Source organism: Mustela nivalis, assembly GCF_964662115.1.
Source record: "Mustela nivalis genome assembly, chromosome: 6".
NCBI classification, from domain to species: domain Eukaryota; kingdom Metazoa; phylum Chordata; class Mammalia; order Carnivora; family Mustelidae; genus Mustela; species Mustela nivalis.
Window position 1 is genome coordinate 129,230,370 of NC_139025.1, and position 19,391 is coordinate 129,249,760.

The window sequence follows — 19,391 nt, forward strand, 5'->3', positions numbered from 1 at the left end:
CCCACACGGTGTCAAAAAGGAAATAATTTGGGGTTCTCACAGGGGTCCATGAGAAGTCTCAGGACGAGGAGATGTGCTAGTGACCTCCTAAGCATTACAAATATCTATATTTGGTTGATCGCTACATTTCAGAAAATGATTATATATGAAAAATGGCAGTAATCCATCAAACAGGATTTTGGAAAATGTCTTACTTACAGATTAAATTAAATGTATCTTGAGTCATGTGTGTGTTGGATGGGTACCATGAAGTATCACAATAGATACCAGTTAAGTGTGTTAAAAAGACAGACAAGCCACAGACCAGGAGAAATTATGTGCAAATCCACGTATCTGATGAAACACATATTCAGAATATATAAAGAGGGGCGCCTGGGTGGCTCAGTGGGTTAAGCCTCTGCCTTAGGCTCAGGTCATGGTCTCAGAGTCCTGGGGTCAAGCCCTGCATCAGGCTTTCTGCTCAGCAGGGAGCCTGCTTCCCCCTCTCTCTGCTTGCCTCTTTGCCTCCTTGTGACCTTTCTGTATCAAATAAATAAATAAAATCTTAAAAAAAAAGAATATATAAAGAACTCTCAAAAGTCAATAATTTAAAACAATCCAATCCGTAAAAAAGGAGTAAAATAGATAGATAGCAAATCAGCACATGAAAAGATGTTCAACATCAGCAGTCATTAGAGAAATGCACATTAAAAGCATGAGATACCATTACTCACTTATTGGGATGTCGGAAAAATTAAAACAAAAACAAAAACAAACCAAACTGACAAGAACTTTCTTAAGCTGCTGATGGAAATGCAAAGTAGCCCAGCCATGTCAGAAAGCAGTCCAGCAGTCTTTTACAAAGCTAAAATACACTTACCCTATGACCCCCAGCACATGCATTCTTAGGAATTCCATCCAAGTGAAATGAAAATTTATGTTCACACAAAACAGACCACTGTTTCCAAGGGCTGGATTGGAAGGGGAGAGGTTCATTTCAAAGGGACATGGAGGACATTTTTGAGGTGAATGAAAGGTCCTGTATCTTGATTATAGTTGTGGCTTTATGACTGTGTACATTTGCCAAAATTCACAGAAATGTTCACTAAAAAGTGTGAATGTTACTGTAAATTATACCTTTTTAAAACAAACAAAACCCAACAGTAGCGTGCTGCAGGGGCCTGGTCCTGGAGCCCTCTGCTCTGTTAGTCATTAGCCTTTTGTTGTGGATTATGAGATCTTAGGCGGGAGGCAGACTTGGAAGCTGGGGAACTCGGGGGACTTCACCCAACAGTTCTTTACCAACGTGGGCAGAAATATTTCAGTACTGTCAATAATTCAACAGCCGACATGGGTGCACTAGTGCAAACCAGCTACACACTGGTCTGTCAAATAATATCAAAGTTTACATAAAAATTTTTGCCTTTGGGGCGCCTGGGTGGCTCAGTGGGTTAAAGCCTCTGCCTTCGGCTCAGGTCATGATCCCAGGGTCCTGGGATCGAGCCCCGCATGGGGCTCTCTGCTCAGCGGGAAGCCTGCTTCCTCCTCTCTCTGCCTGCCTCTCGGCCTACTTGTGATCTGTGTCTGTCAAATAAATAAATAAAATCTTAAAAAAAAATTTTTTTTTTGCCTTTGATCTTTACTTTGCCTTTATCCCTCTTCCTTTCAAAACCTCTGTTCAGCCCATGTGATCACATAACCACGAGAGTCTGTAGCAGCACGCCCGTGGCTTGGTATGAATATTTCCATGGGTGGGAAGGATATTACCCTTATGAACCACTCTGTGAAGATGAGGAAATGAATCTCAAGTTTACTTTATAATGATTGTTTCTTTCCTAATACAAAGAAAATTAAGAAGAGGGAATCATAAACGAAATGCTACTTACTATGCAGTGTGGTTGCGAAGTCTGGAAATGCAGGCAAACACACAATAAATGATTCTTCTCATGATCTACCACAACACATGGGGCGATGATTAAATTTTTGCATTGAGATGGCTAGGCCATGGTAGCCAGATATTTGGTCCAACACCCAGACTAGATGGTTTTGTGGAGGTACTTTTTGGAAAAGATGAACACTGAAATTGGTAGACTGTAAATAAAGCCGATCACTCTCTATAATGTGGTGGGCCTCAACTAATCAGCTGAAGGCCTCAAGAGAAACAGACTGAGTGAGGTCCCCTTCCAAACTGCCTTCAGACTCAAGCTGTCACATCAGCTCTCCTCTGGGTCTCCAGCCAGCCCCGCAGGTTTGAGACTTGTCAGCCCCCACAATCCTAGGAACCAATTCTTCAAAATAGATCAACCTCCCATCCCTGCACACATCCAACTGATTCCATTGCTGTGGAGAACCCTGACTAGTGTACATGGTAGAATAATATTATTTGTTTTCAAATTTTATAGCCACACTGTAGTATGAGAGCCCCGAGCAAAACCATAAAACACTGAAAATGCAGAATAAAACCCAGGCAAGTCATTTGTGAATATTTACTTCATACTGTTATCGCCTTAACAGCTGCTGCTGCTTAATACAATTGTGTATGAACTGTACATGGACACTGCCCAGGGAATTTAACAATATAGAGTAACAAATAAAGGTTGAGGGAGCTGAAAGCCAGATTTTCCCTAATGCTTTCCTCATCTCCCATCATTAAAAAGACAGGTGTCTGGCTGAAACCACTGAAAAGGCTCACGTTAAACAAGTAAGTGGGTTCTCTTTTTACATACGGTCTAATTTCCCTTTGACAATTCCTTTAGCAGAAGTTCCTACTCTTCACCACTGGATATAAAGGGCTAATTAAATTCATTTTAGGATATGTCTATTAAATGCCTTCTCTGCTTCACAGTGGAGAAGAGCCACAGCCATGAGGAATGCTGGCTGGGAGGGAGGAATTCACACGAGTAGGGGACCTTTCTGCTGGGCATGGCCAACCTCCCTCGACCTCATCAGACATGAAATATCCACCCCGTTACGTGAAATGAGGCAGGAGTGAGAAAGGTATTTTCTGCCTCTGCTCTCAGGGAGCTAGCAGAAGGGCTCAAACATACAGACGTGATTCTAGACCAAAGAGGGGAGATGCAGTGTGCATAGCACAGAGGTTCAGAGCAAGGACAATGAAGCAGATGATGACTCCACCATAGCCCAGCTTGGTGAGCTGGGAGAGTTTACTTATTGTCTCCGAGCTTGTTTCATTTCTGAAAAGGAGATAACATCACAAGGGTCGCTGGGAAGATGATCCCTCAACACATTGCCTGGCACACAGTAATGGTTAAGTCAGGTTTATGCTGTTGTTTTCTACTGTTACAGTAAATGATTCTTCTGCTAATCTGCTACAACACAGTGTATGGTGGTTAAACTGTTGTATCGTCTTGCCTCGATCACAGTACCCAGGCATCTGTTCAAACACCAGCCTAGATGTTACCACGAAGGGATCTATTGTTACGAATTAACATTAGCGTGATGATACTCCAGGGAAACAGAATAGGGATTCGGCTCTGTGAATGCCCAGGGCACAGGGGGTTAAACAGTTCCCACTGGTCAGAGTGCGGAACTGACTCTGGAACTGACATGGAAGAGAATGACAAGTGGCGGAACAGGTGGGACAGGTGTCTGCCTTGGAAGCGAGGGTCACTCATCTCCGGAGGGGATGGGAGCCCCATATATGCCCCTGTTCACAGAGAAATGAAAACCATAATTAGCTGGCAATTATTAAGCCTTGCTATCTTTGACTTCCAACACGGTAGTTTTTATGACTTTAGATTAAATGCTGGGGCGGTTCCCAAAAAAACTACAGCTGAACCCTTAAGTGAGTTAGAAAATGAGTTGAAATCTGTTACAAATGTTAGTACTTTGGGCTTAGTTATGCAGAATAATTTATAGCAATTATCACACAATTCTCTTTCAGCTCACTGTTTGCAGAGCTGCCATTCAACATTGAACCCTAAAAGCAAAGTGAACAGTGACATCATTTGCCACTAAGACTGTGCTCCAGAACATGTGTGTGATTTAGCACACATGTGCATTAACTCATGTGCATTTTCACACTTCCCATTTTACCTAACAGCATGGAAAAAGAATTAAGTTCTCTTACTGAAAACACCCAAATAACTATCTTTTAATTCTTCAGAAAGCACACGAAGTCATCTGTACAAAGTTTATTACTGCAGAAACTGCCACTAGACCTCACTCTCCCTTTGAACAAAAAAAGTTTGATTTTTTTGTTTGTTTTCTTTTTTTTTTTTTCCCAGCTTAAATTACAGGAAAAGAAATGGGAGAAGTGGACAAGAAGAAGGGAAGACACTATGCCACCCAGAAAGGATGGCCTTGGTCTGGGTGAAGAGTCTGCCACCTGGGCAGGGCCTCATTTAAGACTTACTTCTGTTCTGGCTGAGAACGCAATTATTGTCCTTTCGTTCTTAAAATGTATTTTTGCTGGCTGCTAGGATGACTGTTTTTTGTTTGTTTGTTTGTTTGTTTAGCATGTTAAAAATGTTGTTCCACTGTTTTCTGGCCTTCATAGTCTCTGATGAGAAGGTAAAAGTCTTTTGTACATAATTTGTCATTTTTCTCTGGTTGCTTTCTCTGGTTTCTTTTTATCTTTGGTTTTCAGCAGCTTTGCCTAGGCATCGTTTTCTTTTTAATTTATACTGCTTAGGGTTTGCTGAGCTCCTTGAAAATGTAAAAAGTCTTTCATCATATTTGAGGAATTTTCAGACATTTCTTCAAACATTTTTGCTGCATTTCTCTTAGGAAAGAGAAAAATTAGGTAAAGTCTGTTCCTTCTGGGATACCAATTATACCACTATCAGGGTTTTTTCTATTGTCTGGCAGATCCCTATTGCTGGGTTTATGTTTTTTTTTTTCCCCCCCAATCTTTTTTTCTCTGTGTTCTTTACACTGAATCATTTCTATTGATCTAAGCTCACTGACTTTCCCTCTGTTATACACATTCGGCTGTTAAACTCATCAAGAAAAGTTTTTATTTAAGATACTGTATTTCAACTCTAGGATTCACATTTGTTTCTTTCCTATACTTTCTTTTTTTAAATTTCCTGGCCTTTTCATTCACTGCAAACGAATTTTTCTTTACTTCATTGCAAATAGTTGTTTTAAAATCCTCATCTGTCATTACCAAGAGTTTGGGTCCTCAGGTTGGTTCTCTGCTGATGGTCTTTTTCCTTGAGAATGGGTCACATTTTTTTTTTATTATTCCTGTGTCATGTAATTTTGGGATGTATCCTGGACACTGTGAAAGTTATGTTGTAAAGATGTTGGATTCTGTTACATTCCTCTAAAACTTAAAAGGAGTGTTAATATTTTTGTTTTCATAAACAATTACTTTGTTGGAATCAAACTGCATACTCTATCTCTTGGTTGATAGCTCAAGTCATACCTTGTATTTTCATCTGTCACCACACTGCCCCACAGGTACGGTTCAGGTTCAGGTATCTAATATTGCTTGTTATCAGATGGGGGGGCAGCCCCCACATAAAGATAGACTGTGATATATAGGCTGTTTATTTATTTTATTTTTAAAATTTTATTTACTTATTTGGCGGGGAGGAGAGCAGAGGGAGGAGAGAATCTTGAACAGATTCTGTGCTGAGTGCTGAGCCCAAGATCATGACCTCAGCCAAGCCAAGAGTCTAATGTTCAACCAACTGAGTTGCCCAGGTGCCCCAAGGCTATTTTCTCAGAGTGCTGGTTTAACTCAGAACTCAGAATACATTTCTCATATAAACAACTCTGTTACCTTAAGTGGTTATATTAACAAACCATTTAATCAGTCATTTAACCAACTTGTACCAAATCCAGCTATAATTGCTTATTTACATAAGAAAAAGCAAAACAATGGTTCTGTTTTCTTTTCTGCATGTAATCTGAAAACTGAAAAAACAACTGGCATAGGGTCACTTTTAGCATCAAGTTCTCCTAGGTAAGTAAATGTGCCCATTACCATTTTCTAAAACTCTAACAGGAAGGACTTCTCTTTCTGGGTAAAATACAGAAAAACTAAAGACCTTTACTCCTATAGTAACAGTAAAAAAGACCCAGACAAAATAAAAATCATGCTTTTCCATGAAGCTGGCAAAGAGCTTTGGATGCAAGGAAGCTGGCATAACCTGTCTCCAAGTGGTGCCCATGATCCTCCCCTCCTAGTAGCCCCTTTCTTAAGTGGCCTCCCCCTGCAATGGACAGGGCTGTCCTGTGTAATCGACAGGGTGTAACAGGAATGACAGTGTGTAACTTCAAGGCTAGGTCATAAAAGATAGTCCCATGCTCTAAATTTCTATCATTCTACCTCTCTTAGGCTATTTATTTTTTGTATTAACAGTTACTTCTACATATTAGGATAAACATCTACGTTATCTTTGTCTTCTCCACAACTCTTAGCACAGTGCTGACTTGCTACTTAATGCTCAATAATTATATGACAAATAAGTGAATATATAATAAGGAGAGGCTAACTTTACTTCCTTGAATATCCAAGATAAGTGTGTGAGACTTCTAAGGTTTCTTGAAACTGTACAACATTTATTATTTGCTATATTTACAGTTCTATACCCGATTCTGCATTTTCCTTCCAAGATGCAAATTATATGTATAGCAGACGTTTCATATTGTGCCACAGCCTCTAAAGCTCTGTTTACTTTGTTCTGTTGTTCTAATTCTCTTCGACTCCCCATCAGAAGATGTAGTTGTTTCAGAGATGGTACAAGACCACAGAAGCTAGTGTGTTCTCATATTCCAGGCCTACATCTAAGAAGGAAGTTGTGAGAGCCGTGGAGAAGCAAGTACATTGATCCTTAGGGTCTCAGTTTAAATTTCATCTCCTTAAAGAGAATTAGCACCAAGTTTGATCAATGGCTTATTGTTTATTTGGAGTCCTGTCTAGATTACATGGTCCACAAGGCCAGGTACTTAGACTTACTCATCACCATTATGGCCCATTATCTAACATAGTGACCAGAGTAGTTGCTCAATAAACATTCACTGAACGAACTCAGTGAACAAAGATCCTTGCTCAGAATCAAGAAGCGCGCTTTCTAGGCCTCATGTACCTTTTGCTCTTTATATTAGGTTTATCTCAGAATCTTGTTCTACCCCTGGCCCTTCCTTCTCCCAAGGCAGCCCCACTTTGAGTTGGAATAGGGAAGTCCCTCTGCATATATTCAATGAGAGAAATAAAGGAGATCAAAGGAGGAGGACCCTTAATTATGTTGGCAGGCTTTGGTAGCCACCATCTGCTAGAATTCAGAGTACGGGGTGCCTGGGTGGCTCAGTGGGTTAAGCCTCTGCCTTTGGCTCAGGTCATGATCTCAGGGTCCTGGGATCGAGTCCCACATTAGGCTCTCTGCTTGGCAGGGAGCCTGCTTCCTCCATTCTCTTTCTCTTGAATACTTATGATCGCTGCCTACTTATGATCTCTCTCTGTTGAATAAATAAATAAAATCTTAAAAAAAAAAGAATTCAGAGGATGTTTTCTCATATAATATCATATAATTTCAGGGGTGCAAAATGGATTAAATGACCTTTTAATGCACTGGCCAGGAATATAACCACCAAAATTACTTCTAGAGAGAAGTACATCCTGACTTAAACCAACAGACTAAAAATGCCTTTTGGATCACAGTTTATTTGGAAGTGGGGCTGCCTCTATCCCAAAACTACTAATATCACAAAACCAATTATTTGATACTATCTTTTGAATAATTATTTTTCTTATTACTACTTCCAAAGGAAGAAGCTATAATAAATTATAACAGTAAATACAGATTACTAGCTAATAATTTTCATGTTTCATCCTACTTATTTTCTCAAAGAAAATTAATTATAAAATTCACTACTTCTGCTACCAGATACCAATCCAAGGATGAAAAAATGTCTCTCAGCATGTATAGAACTTTCTGGCAGTCAATCACATCCAAATCTATATGACAAAGTAGAAGGCTCTTTATCGTAAGTAAAAGCTATTCCTTAATTGTGCTGCAGACTCGAGTGCAGTCTCTGAAGGCTTAGATGTGGGAAGAACTGCCTTCAGCCTTGGAGCTCGCTTGCATCATTCCGTATATCTTGGTGATGGAGGGTATTTTATTTTCCACTTGGAAGAATTGGGCTGTATTACAGATCCTTTAAGAACTCATTAGGATTAATGACTGAGTAGTATCACAGCTGTCACATAATCAGCTGTCGAAAAATCACTGAGCTAAAAACCCCACTGCACGTTCTATTATCTCTGCTTCACAGAAGGTTCCGAAATACATCTCTGAAGTTGTATTTCGTCAGCCTATATGGGCACTTCGAAGCGTCATCAAAGGCTCTTCCAAGATAACAATGGTATAATTTTTCCTAAGGGAAGGCCACTACTCCAAGGAAGGCTTCTCTAGAGGAATCGCTGCTCAGGGCCCGTCCCCTGGAGCCAGGCCAACAGGGGAGTGGCTGTCCTCCATGCACAAGCTTAGTGTCAGCTCTCTTCCTGCCAGAACTACATATAGTAGGAGCCAGCTGATGCAGGGTGTTGGAATCACAAGGACAGAGTCAAATATGCTGGCTAAGTAGCCTTGAAGGTATCCCAAGTATCCTTTGGCTGTTTATGTGAGGAAAGGCAGGCCAGTTAAAAGTAGGTTCTGGTAGTTGAGCTGCCCTGTATTAATCTCACACCACTCTGGGAAACACTTTAAGGTGATTGTCTCAATGTTATAGAAGGAGAATCTGAAACCTCCTTTCTAGAAGCCTGTCTGGGAAGGAAAAATTATTGCTGCTCTGACAATAAAGGCCTATCATTTCCTTTGAACTGAAACATCTGTTGGTCGCTAGAATCATGATTCGTATTAACAGACTATTTCAAATGTTGCCTATTTCAAACATTTCAAAATGGTCAAGTTCTAGACACTAGAGCTCTTCCTACAGTAGAACTGTCACTGTAGTGGAGGGTGAGAAAGGAAAGCTTTTCAGTTCACGCTGATTTCTCCAGTTTCAGTGACTGAGACTATGGAGCTTATAATGGTACACATGGATTCATTTTTGATTGGAAAATAATCAACAACTTGCTCACTAACTGTCCTTGACATAAAATACTATAAATTGCTTGTCCAATATTTTTAGCTTCTAAAGGTATTTGGTTTGACACAGTAAGACCAAAGACAGAACTGAATGGGGTGATCCAAAATGGTTCACCTATTTCTAAGTTACATCAGGACCAAACAATAAAATTGAAATGAATATGGCAAAGAGTTTAGCGATAGCATAAAACATGAAATCAGCCTTACCCACTGCACCCGATGACTTTATTGTACAGATAGGATGGTAAGCCTTTCAGGTGAATGTTGTTATCCACGTACACGTACTGTAGTTCTCGAGATCGACCTAGATCTGGATTAGAAAGAAAAGAACTATAATTCCTAGAAATATGTACCAGTATAATGTGAAATGTAAAATGTAATCTATGATATTAGGAAAAATCAAAATTTGTTCTCATAATTGTTATAGATTTAACCGAACTCTGAATGTGAAACTATATCACTTAGAATGTTAGATTCTGCATCAGAAAACGTGACCATAGAAAAATGACTTAGCCCACCCGGACCTTGATTTCTTGAACTGCGAAATGAGATAACTAGGAAGAGATTACGATGAGATTTCCTTTCCACCTAAAAATTCTGTGACCTTTTACAAACAATTGTAAATTAAGAATAGGTGGCTGTAGGTCTGCATTCAGTTTCATGTTCCTCCAATGGAAAAAAAAGTGATATGAACAAAGTTGGCAGGTCAGATCAGCCCTCCTTAGTTCCACCCCTGTATCACCTACTGTGTCTCACCTTCCCTGGGTGGAGAGGGGGAAGCAGATGTGAGGGAGGGCTGGGGAGCAGACCCTGGCTGGGCTAAAATCTCTAGAGCAAGGCCAATGTCAGAATGGAAAAACTGTCCTAAGCTATAGGGGGAGGAAGAAGCAAAGGGAACCCTAAATGCCACCTACGATGAGGTGGACACCACTTGCAGGCCAGTGAGTAAGCCCTGGAAAGGGTACTGTTACAAAGAAAACCACTGGTCCAGAATGGAGTCGCTTATGCTAGGCCCCGTCATCACCAAACCAGGCCTTGATACCTAACCTAATTGCAGTTTCAACCTCCCCCAGGAATGTAACCTTTAACCAGTCAACATAGACTTTCCTTGTGAGCACTAGGAAATTTACTGCCTAGACCCCATCCATTCCCCTCAGCAGGGCAACCTTGTCTAAAACAATGCATGCTCTCCTGATAGTTTTCTTTTGACTGCTCCCTCTCTGCCTTGAGAAACTTTTCCTTTCCTGCAGCTTGATGGAGCTCCTTTTGACCTGCCAGGTGGGCGGCTGTCCCATTATCACCTCATAAAGCCAATGAGATCTTCAAATGTACTCAGCTGACTTTTTGCTATTTAACGGTATGTACCAGGAATGGGAAGAGGCAAGAGAGAGGGTACAGAGAGAAGGGTGTGCAACAGGAACAGGTGTGCCTGAAAGAGACAGATGCCAGATGTTTTCTAGGAGCAGCTGGGCAATGAGGGAGCAATGGCTGGAAGGAGGGGCTTGGTGAAGAGACCATCACAGAGTACGGAAGGTGATCTCTGGCCAACATAGGCAGCAGAGACACTTCCGAGTGTTGAAGTCTCCCTTCCTGCCCTCCGTGTGCCCAAGAATGTTGGGGGGGGGGGTCTTTGTCTTCACTGCCATAGAACAGAATCCTCGGCAGCCTTCCTAAACCCTCTACTCCCTGAAGCAAGAACACTATCTTTGAAGAATTTTCTGGAGTTTTGCTTGTGCCAATAGGCAACAGGCTGAAGGACATCTTTTCCACGCCCCCTCCCTCTACTCCTTATCCCCAGACCTGCAGTTTGGGAAAGACAGAGGTCCAGATAGCTGAATTATGAGGTTCTTAAATGTATTTACATTTCAAAAGGAAACCCATGTACCCATTAAGTAAGACTTTAAGGATAGAGATATGAATACAATATAATATAGATGGAGACAGGCAGGAAAAATGATACAAATCACTGCTCTAGGGAGGCCTGTACAAAGTCTTATGGGTTCACAGATGGGTTCTGGACAATCAGTTCCAGAAAGGGGGTGGGTGACAGAAGACTGAGTGAGGAAGGGTTCCTTGTGGAAGCGGGTAGGGAAGGGGCCATATAGCCTCCTCCTTCCCACTGCTTGTCCTATCTCAGTGATCCTGATAATCCATCCAGGCCGAGCACTGGAGCAAGACACAGAAAGAGGAACCAAAGCTGGGAGTGCTGGGGGGCATCAAAAGGGGAAGTGGCAACTCTCAGGGAGAAAATGTAATTTTCGGGCTACTGGCTAGAAATGCCCCTCCCCAGGGTGGTGGCTTAACAGTATCTAACAAACAGAATAGGCAGAAATGGTGTGTGATTTCAGACAGTAAGCCACAGAAGGCATTATGGCTTCCTCTTTACTCTCTGCCTTGGATCACTCATTCTGGAAGAAGATAACTTGCTGGTCATGAGGGACCCCCTGCAGATCTCTGAAGAGAAAATGGGGCCATCTTGGAAGCAGCGCCCCCACCACCTCGCCCCAAGGTCAAGCCTTCAGATTACTATAGCGCCAAGGCTATGTAAATATCCTGTTCCTCCTCAAAATCTTGCATATTAATTTTAGCATGCACCAATGGATCTCATTTGTAATAATTATTGTACAGTATTTATCTAACAATGATTTTCCATTACCATCTTTCTGTCTACATTTTTTTTTTAAGATTTTTATTTATTTGGCAGAGAGAGAGAGAGAGAGATCACAAGTAGGCAGAGAGAGAGAAGGAAGCAGGTCCCCCGCTGAGCAGAGAGCCTGCCTGATGTGGGGCTTGATCCCAGGACCCTGGGATCATAACCTGAGCCGAAGGCAGAAGCTTTAACCCACTGAGCCACCCAGGTGCCCCTCTGTCTACATTTATTAATTGCCCTTCTGTAAGGAAGAGCCTGCCCTTCCTTCCCATTTATTTGACTTTTATATCGGTATGGATCCATGGGTATTTATTTTTTCACAAGGTCTAAAAACCCAATACCATTAGGACTTATTTTATCAGTCAAAATGTTCCAGTTGGCAATTAGGAGCAGCTTGAGGTTGGCTCTTATGTTCTTCTAACAAGTTTTCATCCTTTTTTGAGTACTTCCTTACTTTCTGCCACAAGATGTTCCATGCTCAGCTTGTGTTTTCCCTCCTCTAGCCCTGACATCAACTACTTTCTCCAAGGAGGCTTGATTCCTTTTCTTGGGGCATAAGTGTTTACAAACCATGATCGGAGGGCCGTGTGTGCTCATTAGTATGGGAATGCCATTCCTTCTAGGAGCTCGTAGCAGACAGACCTATAAAACATATGGAAGTGTATGAATTCACGTGTACATGTGTATGTCTACATCAGTATTCCCAGAGGTGTACCCTTGGCATCAATCACTCGAAGTGGACTTGCTGGGTCAAAAGGCGGGCAGATTCTTGGTGCTTCGCTCCTGAAGGATTCTACCAATCTGCTTCCCCCCCAGCAATGTATGAAGGTACTGCCTTTCTCCCAGTCTAAGTTTTTAAAACATGTTATCCTATTTAAAAGTTTTTGTCATTCTGATAGGTGAGAAATGATATCTTGGCATTGTCTTCATTTGCATTTCTCTAATTATGAGTGTGAACATTTTCAAATATGTCTGAGGGCCATCTTTACATATTTTTTTTGGTGAATTGTCTGTTCCTAGCTTATGCGTCTGTTCTCTCACTTATTAGCCACGTGAGCAAAGCTTCAGTTTGCAAGGCGTTAAATGGCACCGTAGTGCCTCGCCTCTCAACCTTACCAGGTTGTTATGACAACTGAATGTGAATGTAATCTGTGAAAGTTAAATCACTACACAATATTTTTTGAGGCATCAGAATATATAGTACATGTAAATAATGTATAGTCTTACGTGTATAACATATCTGCTGGCATAACTGGCTAGAAATTTATAGGACATAGATGGAAAAAAATAGAGATAGAAATACCAGAATCCACTTGCACTGGAAAAGGCCTCAATATTACCCAAAGAATTTGTTTTCTAGATTTCTTCACTACTTCTCTGATGTGCCTACAAATCCTGTCATCACAAAGAGACATCTGTACACTTGAAAGGCATATAGAAAACTGGAATTTTTCCAAAAATGAAACTACATTGATAAAATGCAAAAAGCTCTGGTTTCAGATTTGCCTTTCGGAACCCCTACGGGACTTGAGGAAAGATTCTTGAGCTTATGCGGCAGTGAAGAGTGGAGGATACGAATTAATGGAGTAAGGAACAGTCTTGGAGTCCGACAACCTGGGTCTGAATCCTTGTTCTTCTACTTACTAAATGGGTGTCCTCAGTTTCCCTAACCATATAAAGGAGAAAATAATGCTCTTTTGTTCTTCATAAAGATTTATTTACTTATTTTAGAGAGAAAACACAAGTGGCAGGAAGGGAGAGGAGGAGGGGGAGAGAGAGAGAATCCCCAGCAGACTCTGTTGAGCATGAAGCCAGATGCAGGGCTCGATCCCATGACCCTGAGATGGCGAACCGAGCCAAACCCAAGAGTTGGACACCCAACTGACTGAGCCACCCAGGCGCCCCAATAATTCTATCTCTTGAGTTCGGTGAGAATTACTAACAAAGTTTCTAAATTATCAAGCAGAATCCTTGGCATACACCTTCTCCAATATATGGCAATTATTATTATTCTCATTATTAGTAGGTGACATATTTGGAAGTGTGGCCCTACAGCAGAAGGCCAATTAAGAAAGAATTCTCTTTGGCACATAGCAAACGGCACTAACACTTTTCTACAGTTTAATTGCATAGAAAAGAGTCGGAGCCAACAGCCTCTAGAGACAGGGATTCATTCCCTCGAGTCAAGGACACAAAAATGGGACATGACAGAGGAAGCACCTCTCCCCTCTAATATACACAAAAGAGCTTGTGCAAATGAAATGAGGCTACACGCAAGGATCATAATACAAAATTAAATAAAACCTTTATACTGGCTAATTCCTATATGGTTTTGTCTTCTTTCCTATCTTAGTTATATAGGGGGTAAAAAATGAAGAGTCAATGATTTAAAAATGCTATTTGGTTTAGATCTTATCTTAGATTTTTCGATAGTCCAGACAATTCTTTTCCTATCTCCTGACCATGTCAGGGAATGTCCTTTTTTACATATGCCCCAATGGACTGAACTATTTTTCACTGAAGCTGAAAGTTGTGATCAAATCCATCACATAGGAGTAAGTGTAACACCACAGTCATAAGTATTCAATATAGACCCTTAACCTTTCCACCTGACGCAATCTCATCCAGAGTAAGAAAGCAATACCGACGTCATAGGCGTCAGAACGCAGTCTGAATCCTGGCTTTCCACTTCTAACTGACTCAGGACCTGAGGGGCAAATCCAATGCTCCTGGCCTGTTACCTCCTCCGCAAAACCAAACAGTAATACTTCTCTCACAGGCTTGTCAAGAAGCCTCAACGATGTATACAATACCAGAGGCATAATCACTGGTTCTCGATATATCTCGTCTTTTACCGCTCTCCTCTGACTACAAGGAAAAATCACAAAACAGTGCAAGATCATAAAGAGAAGTGGGCAACTTTTGCTCAGGCTGGCCCAGCACAGCCGACTGGCCAGGCCACGAACCCTAAACACCTGGCAAGGTCACAGGCTGTCCTGGCAGAGCTGTGACAGCCTCATGAGAACATGCTCTCGGCCAAAGACTTTCTGCTCGCAAAACCCCAAGCACCATGGAATGGCATTTTGTAATCATAATGAGGCTGAAATATAAGTATTTTCTGTCTTACTACATTTTGAAATATTCCTTCTGTTCCTAAGAGAGAAGTTTTTCACTTGATCATGAACTTTGGAAAAGACCATTCGCACACTAGCTAACGAGCTGGTTTGTTTTCTTCTGTTAATTTTAATATACTCCAACCTTGCATTCAGTATACCAGATAATACTATTTTTTAAGGTTCCTGTGCAAAAACGCTCAGTACATGAACTTTATAAAGCAAGGAAGCTGTCCATATGCATGCAGAGATGCTAAAGCAACAAAGAACTTTTTCATGTGGCTTTTAATAGTGCTGTACTGTGTCTAAAATGTTTCCCCTTTTTTCCAGATGCACAAAGTATTGTTAAGTAAGAAATTAGCAAATGCTAGCAGTCCTGCACAAACTCCAATTCTTTTTTATTTTATTTTTTTTTTCATCTTCAAGGCCCTGGCATATGCAGTGCACATGGCTAAAGAAGGAACAAAACGCTCCTGTGTAGCTAGGTTACTGTTCTTTTTTACTGTAAAAGCAAACATGGAATGACAAAAAGGGCCAGAACTTAATAGGTAGGATCTGTTTACTGCACGCTTACCAGTATGAAACTCATTTATTTTATGGGAAGGTGATGATGTATCCTCTTCCACAAAATGATGGGGTAGCAGAAACTATACCATCAAAGCAATAGACCCATATAGGCTGTTTGGAAGACTCTGTCCATGTCATCTCAAGTATCAATCAGTCAGATATAGTACTTATTAGTCACGATTACATTTTTAATGTAATTATAAAATGTGGGTTTCTTCACAATGAATTCAGAGTAATTTACAGTGCATTCCAAAATCATCTTAAAAACAAGTTTAAAATTTACCTACATGGCTTTTACAAAGAGAACTTTGCAACCGCTTTTTCAGAAGAATGACTTTTAAAGTGTTAGTTTCTTTTTTAATTACTGAAGTACAGTTGACATACAGTGTTAGTTTCTTTAAACATATGCACACATACTCCGTTAAGTCTTTTACATAATCATATTCTTTCTGATCTCCTCAACTTGCACAAAGATTTCACAGTGAATTATAATTTAATAAGATGCTTTCTACATAGATCATCGACAATTGTGAAAATAAATGGGTTTTAATGAATTTGAATGACTGAAGGCTTCTTTTGCTATTGGTTTAAATATTCAAGCATCAGCATCTCTAATTCTTTTTTTTTCTTTTTTTTCAGCACCTCTATTTGTGCTGCATAGTTCAAGTGACAAAGAAATTATTACAAGCAATGAGCCAGACACTGTGCTAGATGGTTGGGGTACGAAAGTGAAGACACACACAGTCCCAACCCTTTCTAACAGTCTAGCAAAACAATAAAAATAGCTTATGTTGACCCCATGCTTACATAGTACTTATGAGTGACAGAGTATTTTAAATGGATCTCATTTAATTCTCACAATAATGCTATGAGTAGGTATTCATTTTACCCTGTTCCTGAGACTTAGATAAATTAATCAGCCTTTCTAAGCCCAAGATCACACAGCAATTAAATGGCAGAGCCAGAATTTAAAAGCAGATGGCCTGGTTCACTGTGATGTTAGCTAGACAGCCTCCCCAAACACGTCATTTCCATATAAGCAGGGAACTCCCACATCATGTAGGAGGTGGTACTCCCCGGCATGGGGGCGGGGTACCAGAGGACAGCACTGTGCCCAAGCATCCAGGTGTGACGTCCGGAGATACAACCAAGGAGACAGATGATGAACAAAAGAGCTCTTTGCTTCCTTTATTTTTTGATTTTTTCCCCCCTCGTTTCCTTTAAAAGATCATATAAGTGGTGAGGGTAGTTCGGACTTAGAGATTTACAGCAGTAATTTCAAGAAATATCAAGAATTCCTTTAGAGAAGATCCCAGAGAAGGAGACTTCATGCTGACGGCCCAGCAGACTCCGGAATTACGACACCGAGTCTTCCAGCACTGTGGCCGCCAGCTGGAGAGAACAATGTCTTCATTCTGCATCTCGAGCTGCTGCCCAGCTGGACTTGTACCTGTTTTTTTTTTTTTTTTCCCTGCCCCCCTAAACTGAAGAATTTTACTGTAAACTATGACTGATAGAAATTCCAGATTTTTGCTTTAGAGTCCACTGACATCTTCCAGATTTCCCTGGGACTGCACATTCTTGTCACTATTTTTAAAACTCAGTTCCAAAATCAAAGTAACCAAAATTTTGCTGGCAAAGATTCTGCTCAAAGATCTAGACTTCCTACTACTTATTTTTTTAAAAATAAATTTTTAATTTCTTTAAAAAGATTTTTATTTATTAGAGAGAGGGAGAGAGAGAAAGAGAGAGAGAGGAGGGTCAGAGGGAGAAACAGAATCTCCACTAAATAGGGAGCCCGATGCAGGACTCAATACACGGACTCTGGGATTGTGGCCTGAACCAAAGGCAGATGCTTAACTGACTGAGCCCTCCAGGCACCCTCCTACTACTTATTTTTCTAAATTTCCTGTCTGTATTACTATATTCCCTATCTGGGGCACCTGGGTGGCTCAGTCGGTTAAGCATCTGCCTTTGGCTCAGGTCATGATCTCAGGGTCCTGGGATTGAGTCCCGCATCTGGCTCCTTGCTTAATGGAGGGCCTGCTTCTCTACCCAAGCCCCGCTTGTGTGCGCTCTCTCTCTCTCTCTCTCTCTCTCTCAAAAATAAATAAATAAAATCTCATATTTCCCATGCTGTACATTATATCACTGTGTGTTATTTCTTTTATTAACTGGAAGACCGTGCCTCTTAATCTACCCTTCACCTATTGTGTCCATCACTCCACCCCCTCCACTCTGGCAACCATAACTTTATTCTCTACAGCAATCTATGTTCTCTGTATTTATAAACAAAACTTATAGTTTATAAGTTTGTTAGACTGTTAGTTTGTCTTGCTTTTTAGATTCCACATATAAGTGAATTCATACAGTATTTGTCTTTCTCTGTCTGACTCACTTCACTTAGTATAATACGTTCTAGGTCCATCGATGTTATCACAAATAGCAAGATTCCCTCCTTTTTATGACTAAAACTCCACTGTCTGTATAGCTTACATCTTCCCTGTCTATTCATCTATCAGTAGACACTTAGGTGGCTCTCGTGTTATAGCTATTGTAAATAAAGCTGCAATGAACATAATGGTACATCGTCTTTTTTAATTAGTTTTTTCTTTTTCTTTGGATAAGTACCTACAGGTGGAATTGCTGGGTCATAATATACTTCTATTTTTCGTATTTTGAGGAGCCACCATACCACTTTCCAGAGTGGCTACACCAATGTACCTTCCCAGCAACAGTGCACAGGGTTTCTTCTTCTCCGCATCCTTGCCAACACTTGCTATTTCTTATTTTTTGGATATTAACCATTCTGACAGGTGCAAGGTGATATACCAAATTGTGGTTTTGATTTATATTTCCCTGATCATGAATGATGTTGAGCATCTTTTCGTATGTCTGTTGACCATCTTGATGTCTTCTTCGGACAAATGTCTATTCAGGTCCTTTGAACATTTTTTAATCAGTTTGTTTATTTTTTGACATTGAGTTTTAGGAGTTCTTTATATATTTTGGATGTGAATCCTTATTAGGTATATCATTTGCAACATCTTCTCCCATTTAGTAGGTTGCTTTTTAATTTTTTTGCTGGTTTCCATCACGGTGCAAAAGCTTTTTAGTTTGATATAATCCCACTTGTTTATTTTTGCTCTTATCCTTGCCTGAGACAGATCCAAAAAAAATCATGACTAAAACCAATGTCAAAGGGTTTAATTGCCTGTCTTCTTCTAGGTGTTTTATGCTTTTAGGTCTTATATCTAAGTCTTTAATCCATTCTGAGTTTAATTTCATATATGGTGTAAGAAAGTGGTGCAGTTTCATTCTTTTGCATGTTGCTGTACAGTTTTCCTACAAAAATTCTTGAAGAGACTAGCTTTTCTTCACTGTATATTCTTGCCCACTTTGTTGGAAATTAACTGACCAGGTAAGTGTGGGTTAATTTCTGGGCTCTCTACTCTGTTCTATTGATCTACACATCTGTTTTTGAGCCTGTGCCATACTGTTTTGATGACCACAGCTTTGTAATATGGTTTGAAATCAGGGAGCATGACACTGCCAGCTTTGTTCTTCTCTCTCTGGATTGCTTTGGCTGTCTGGGGTCTTTTGTGGTTCCATACAAATTTTAGGATTATTTTTTATACTTCTATGAAAAATGCCATTGGTATTTTGATTGGAATTGTATTGAATCTGTAGGCTGCTTTGGGCAATATGGACATTAGAACAATATCACATTTGTACCCCTTTAAAGAACTGGTATTTAAGAAAACAGGGCAAATCTTTTCATATGAATCACTTCCCCAGCCCAAAATCCTATTCCAAAACTTAGAGAAAAATATATTCTAGTGAACTTCTCTCTTCACCCACTAGCACAGTACAGCCAGTGTCTGGCCCATGCTACAGAAGCCCTATTAAATAATCATACTAACTTCCTAAGAAAACCTTAAGGCAACAGCAAAGACCCACTGTGGTGAAAAAAAAAAAACAAAGCAGAGGTATCATTAAGACAGTGGAAAAGGATTAGAT

The 19,391-nt window shown here is 40.4% G+C and overlaps 1 protein-coding gene across 7 annotated transcripts in view; it reads right to left on the reverse strand.

Moving 5' to 3' along the window:
* LRRC28 (leucine rich repeat containing 28) overlaps positions 1-19,391 on the reverse strand; it is a 158,462-nt gene that overhangs the window by 34,542 nt on the left and 104,529 nt on the right. For all 7 annotated transcript variants that reach the window (XR_014313231.1, XM_082736497.1, XM_082736496.1 and 4 more), the window contains one exon: positions 9,249-9,351. Coding sequence is in view for 6 of the 7 variants with exons in the window: in XM_082736497.1 (XP_082592623.1) it covers positions 9,249-9,351 (103 nt within the window). In the remaining variant the exon portion in view is untranslated. The remainder of the gene's footprint in view (positions 1-9,248; positions 9,352-19,391) is intronic.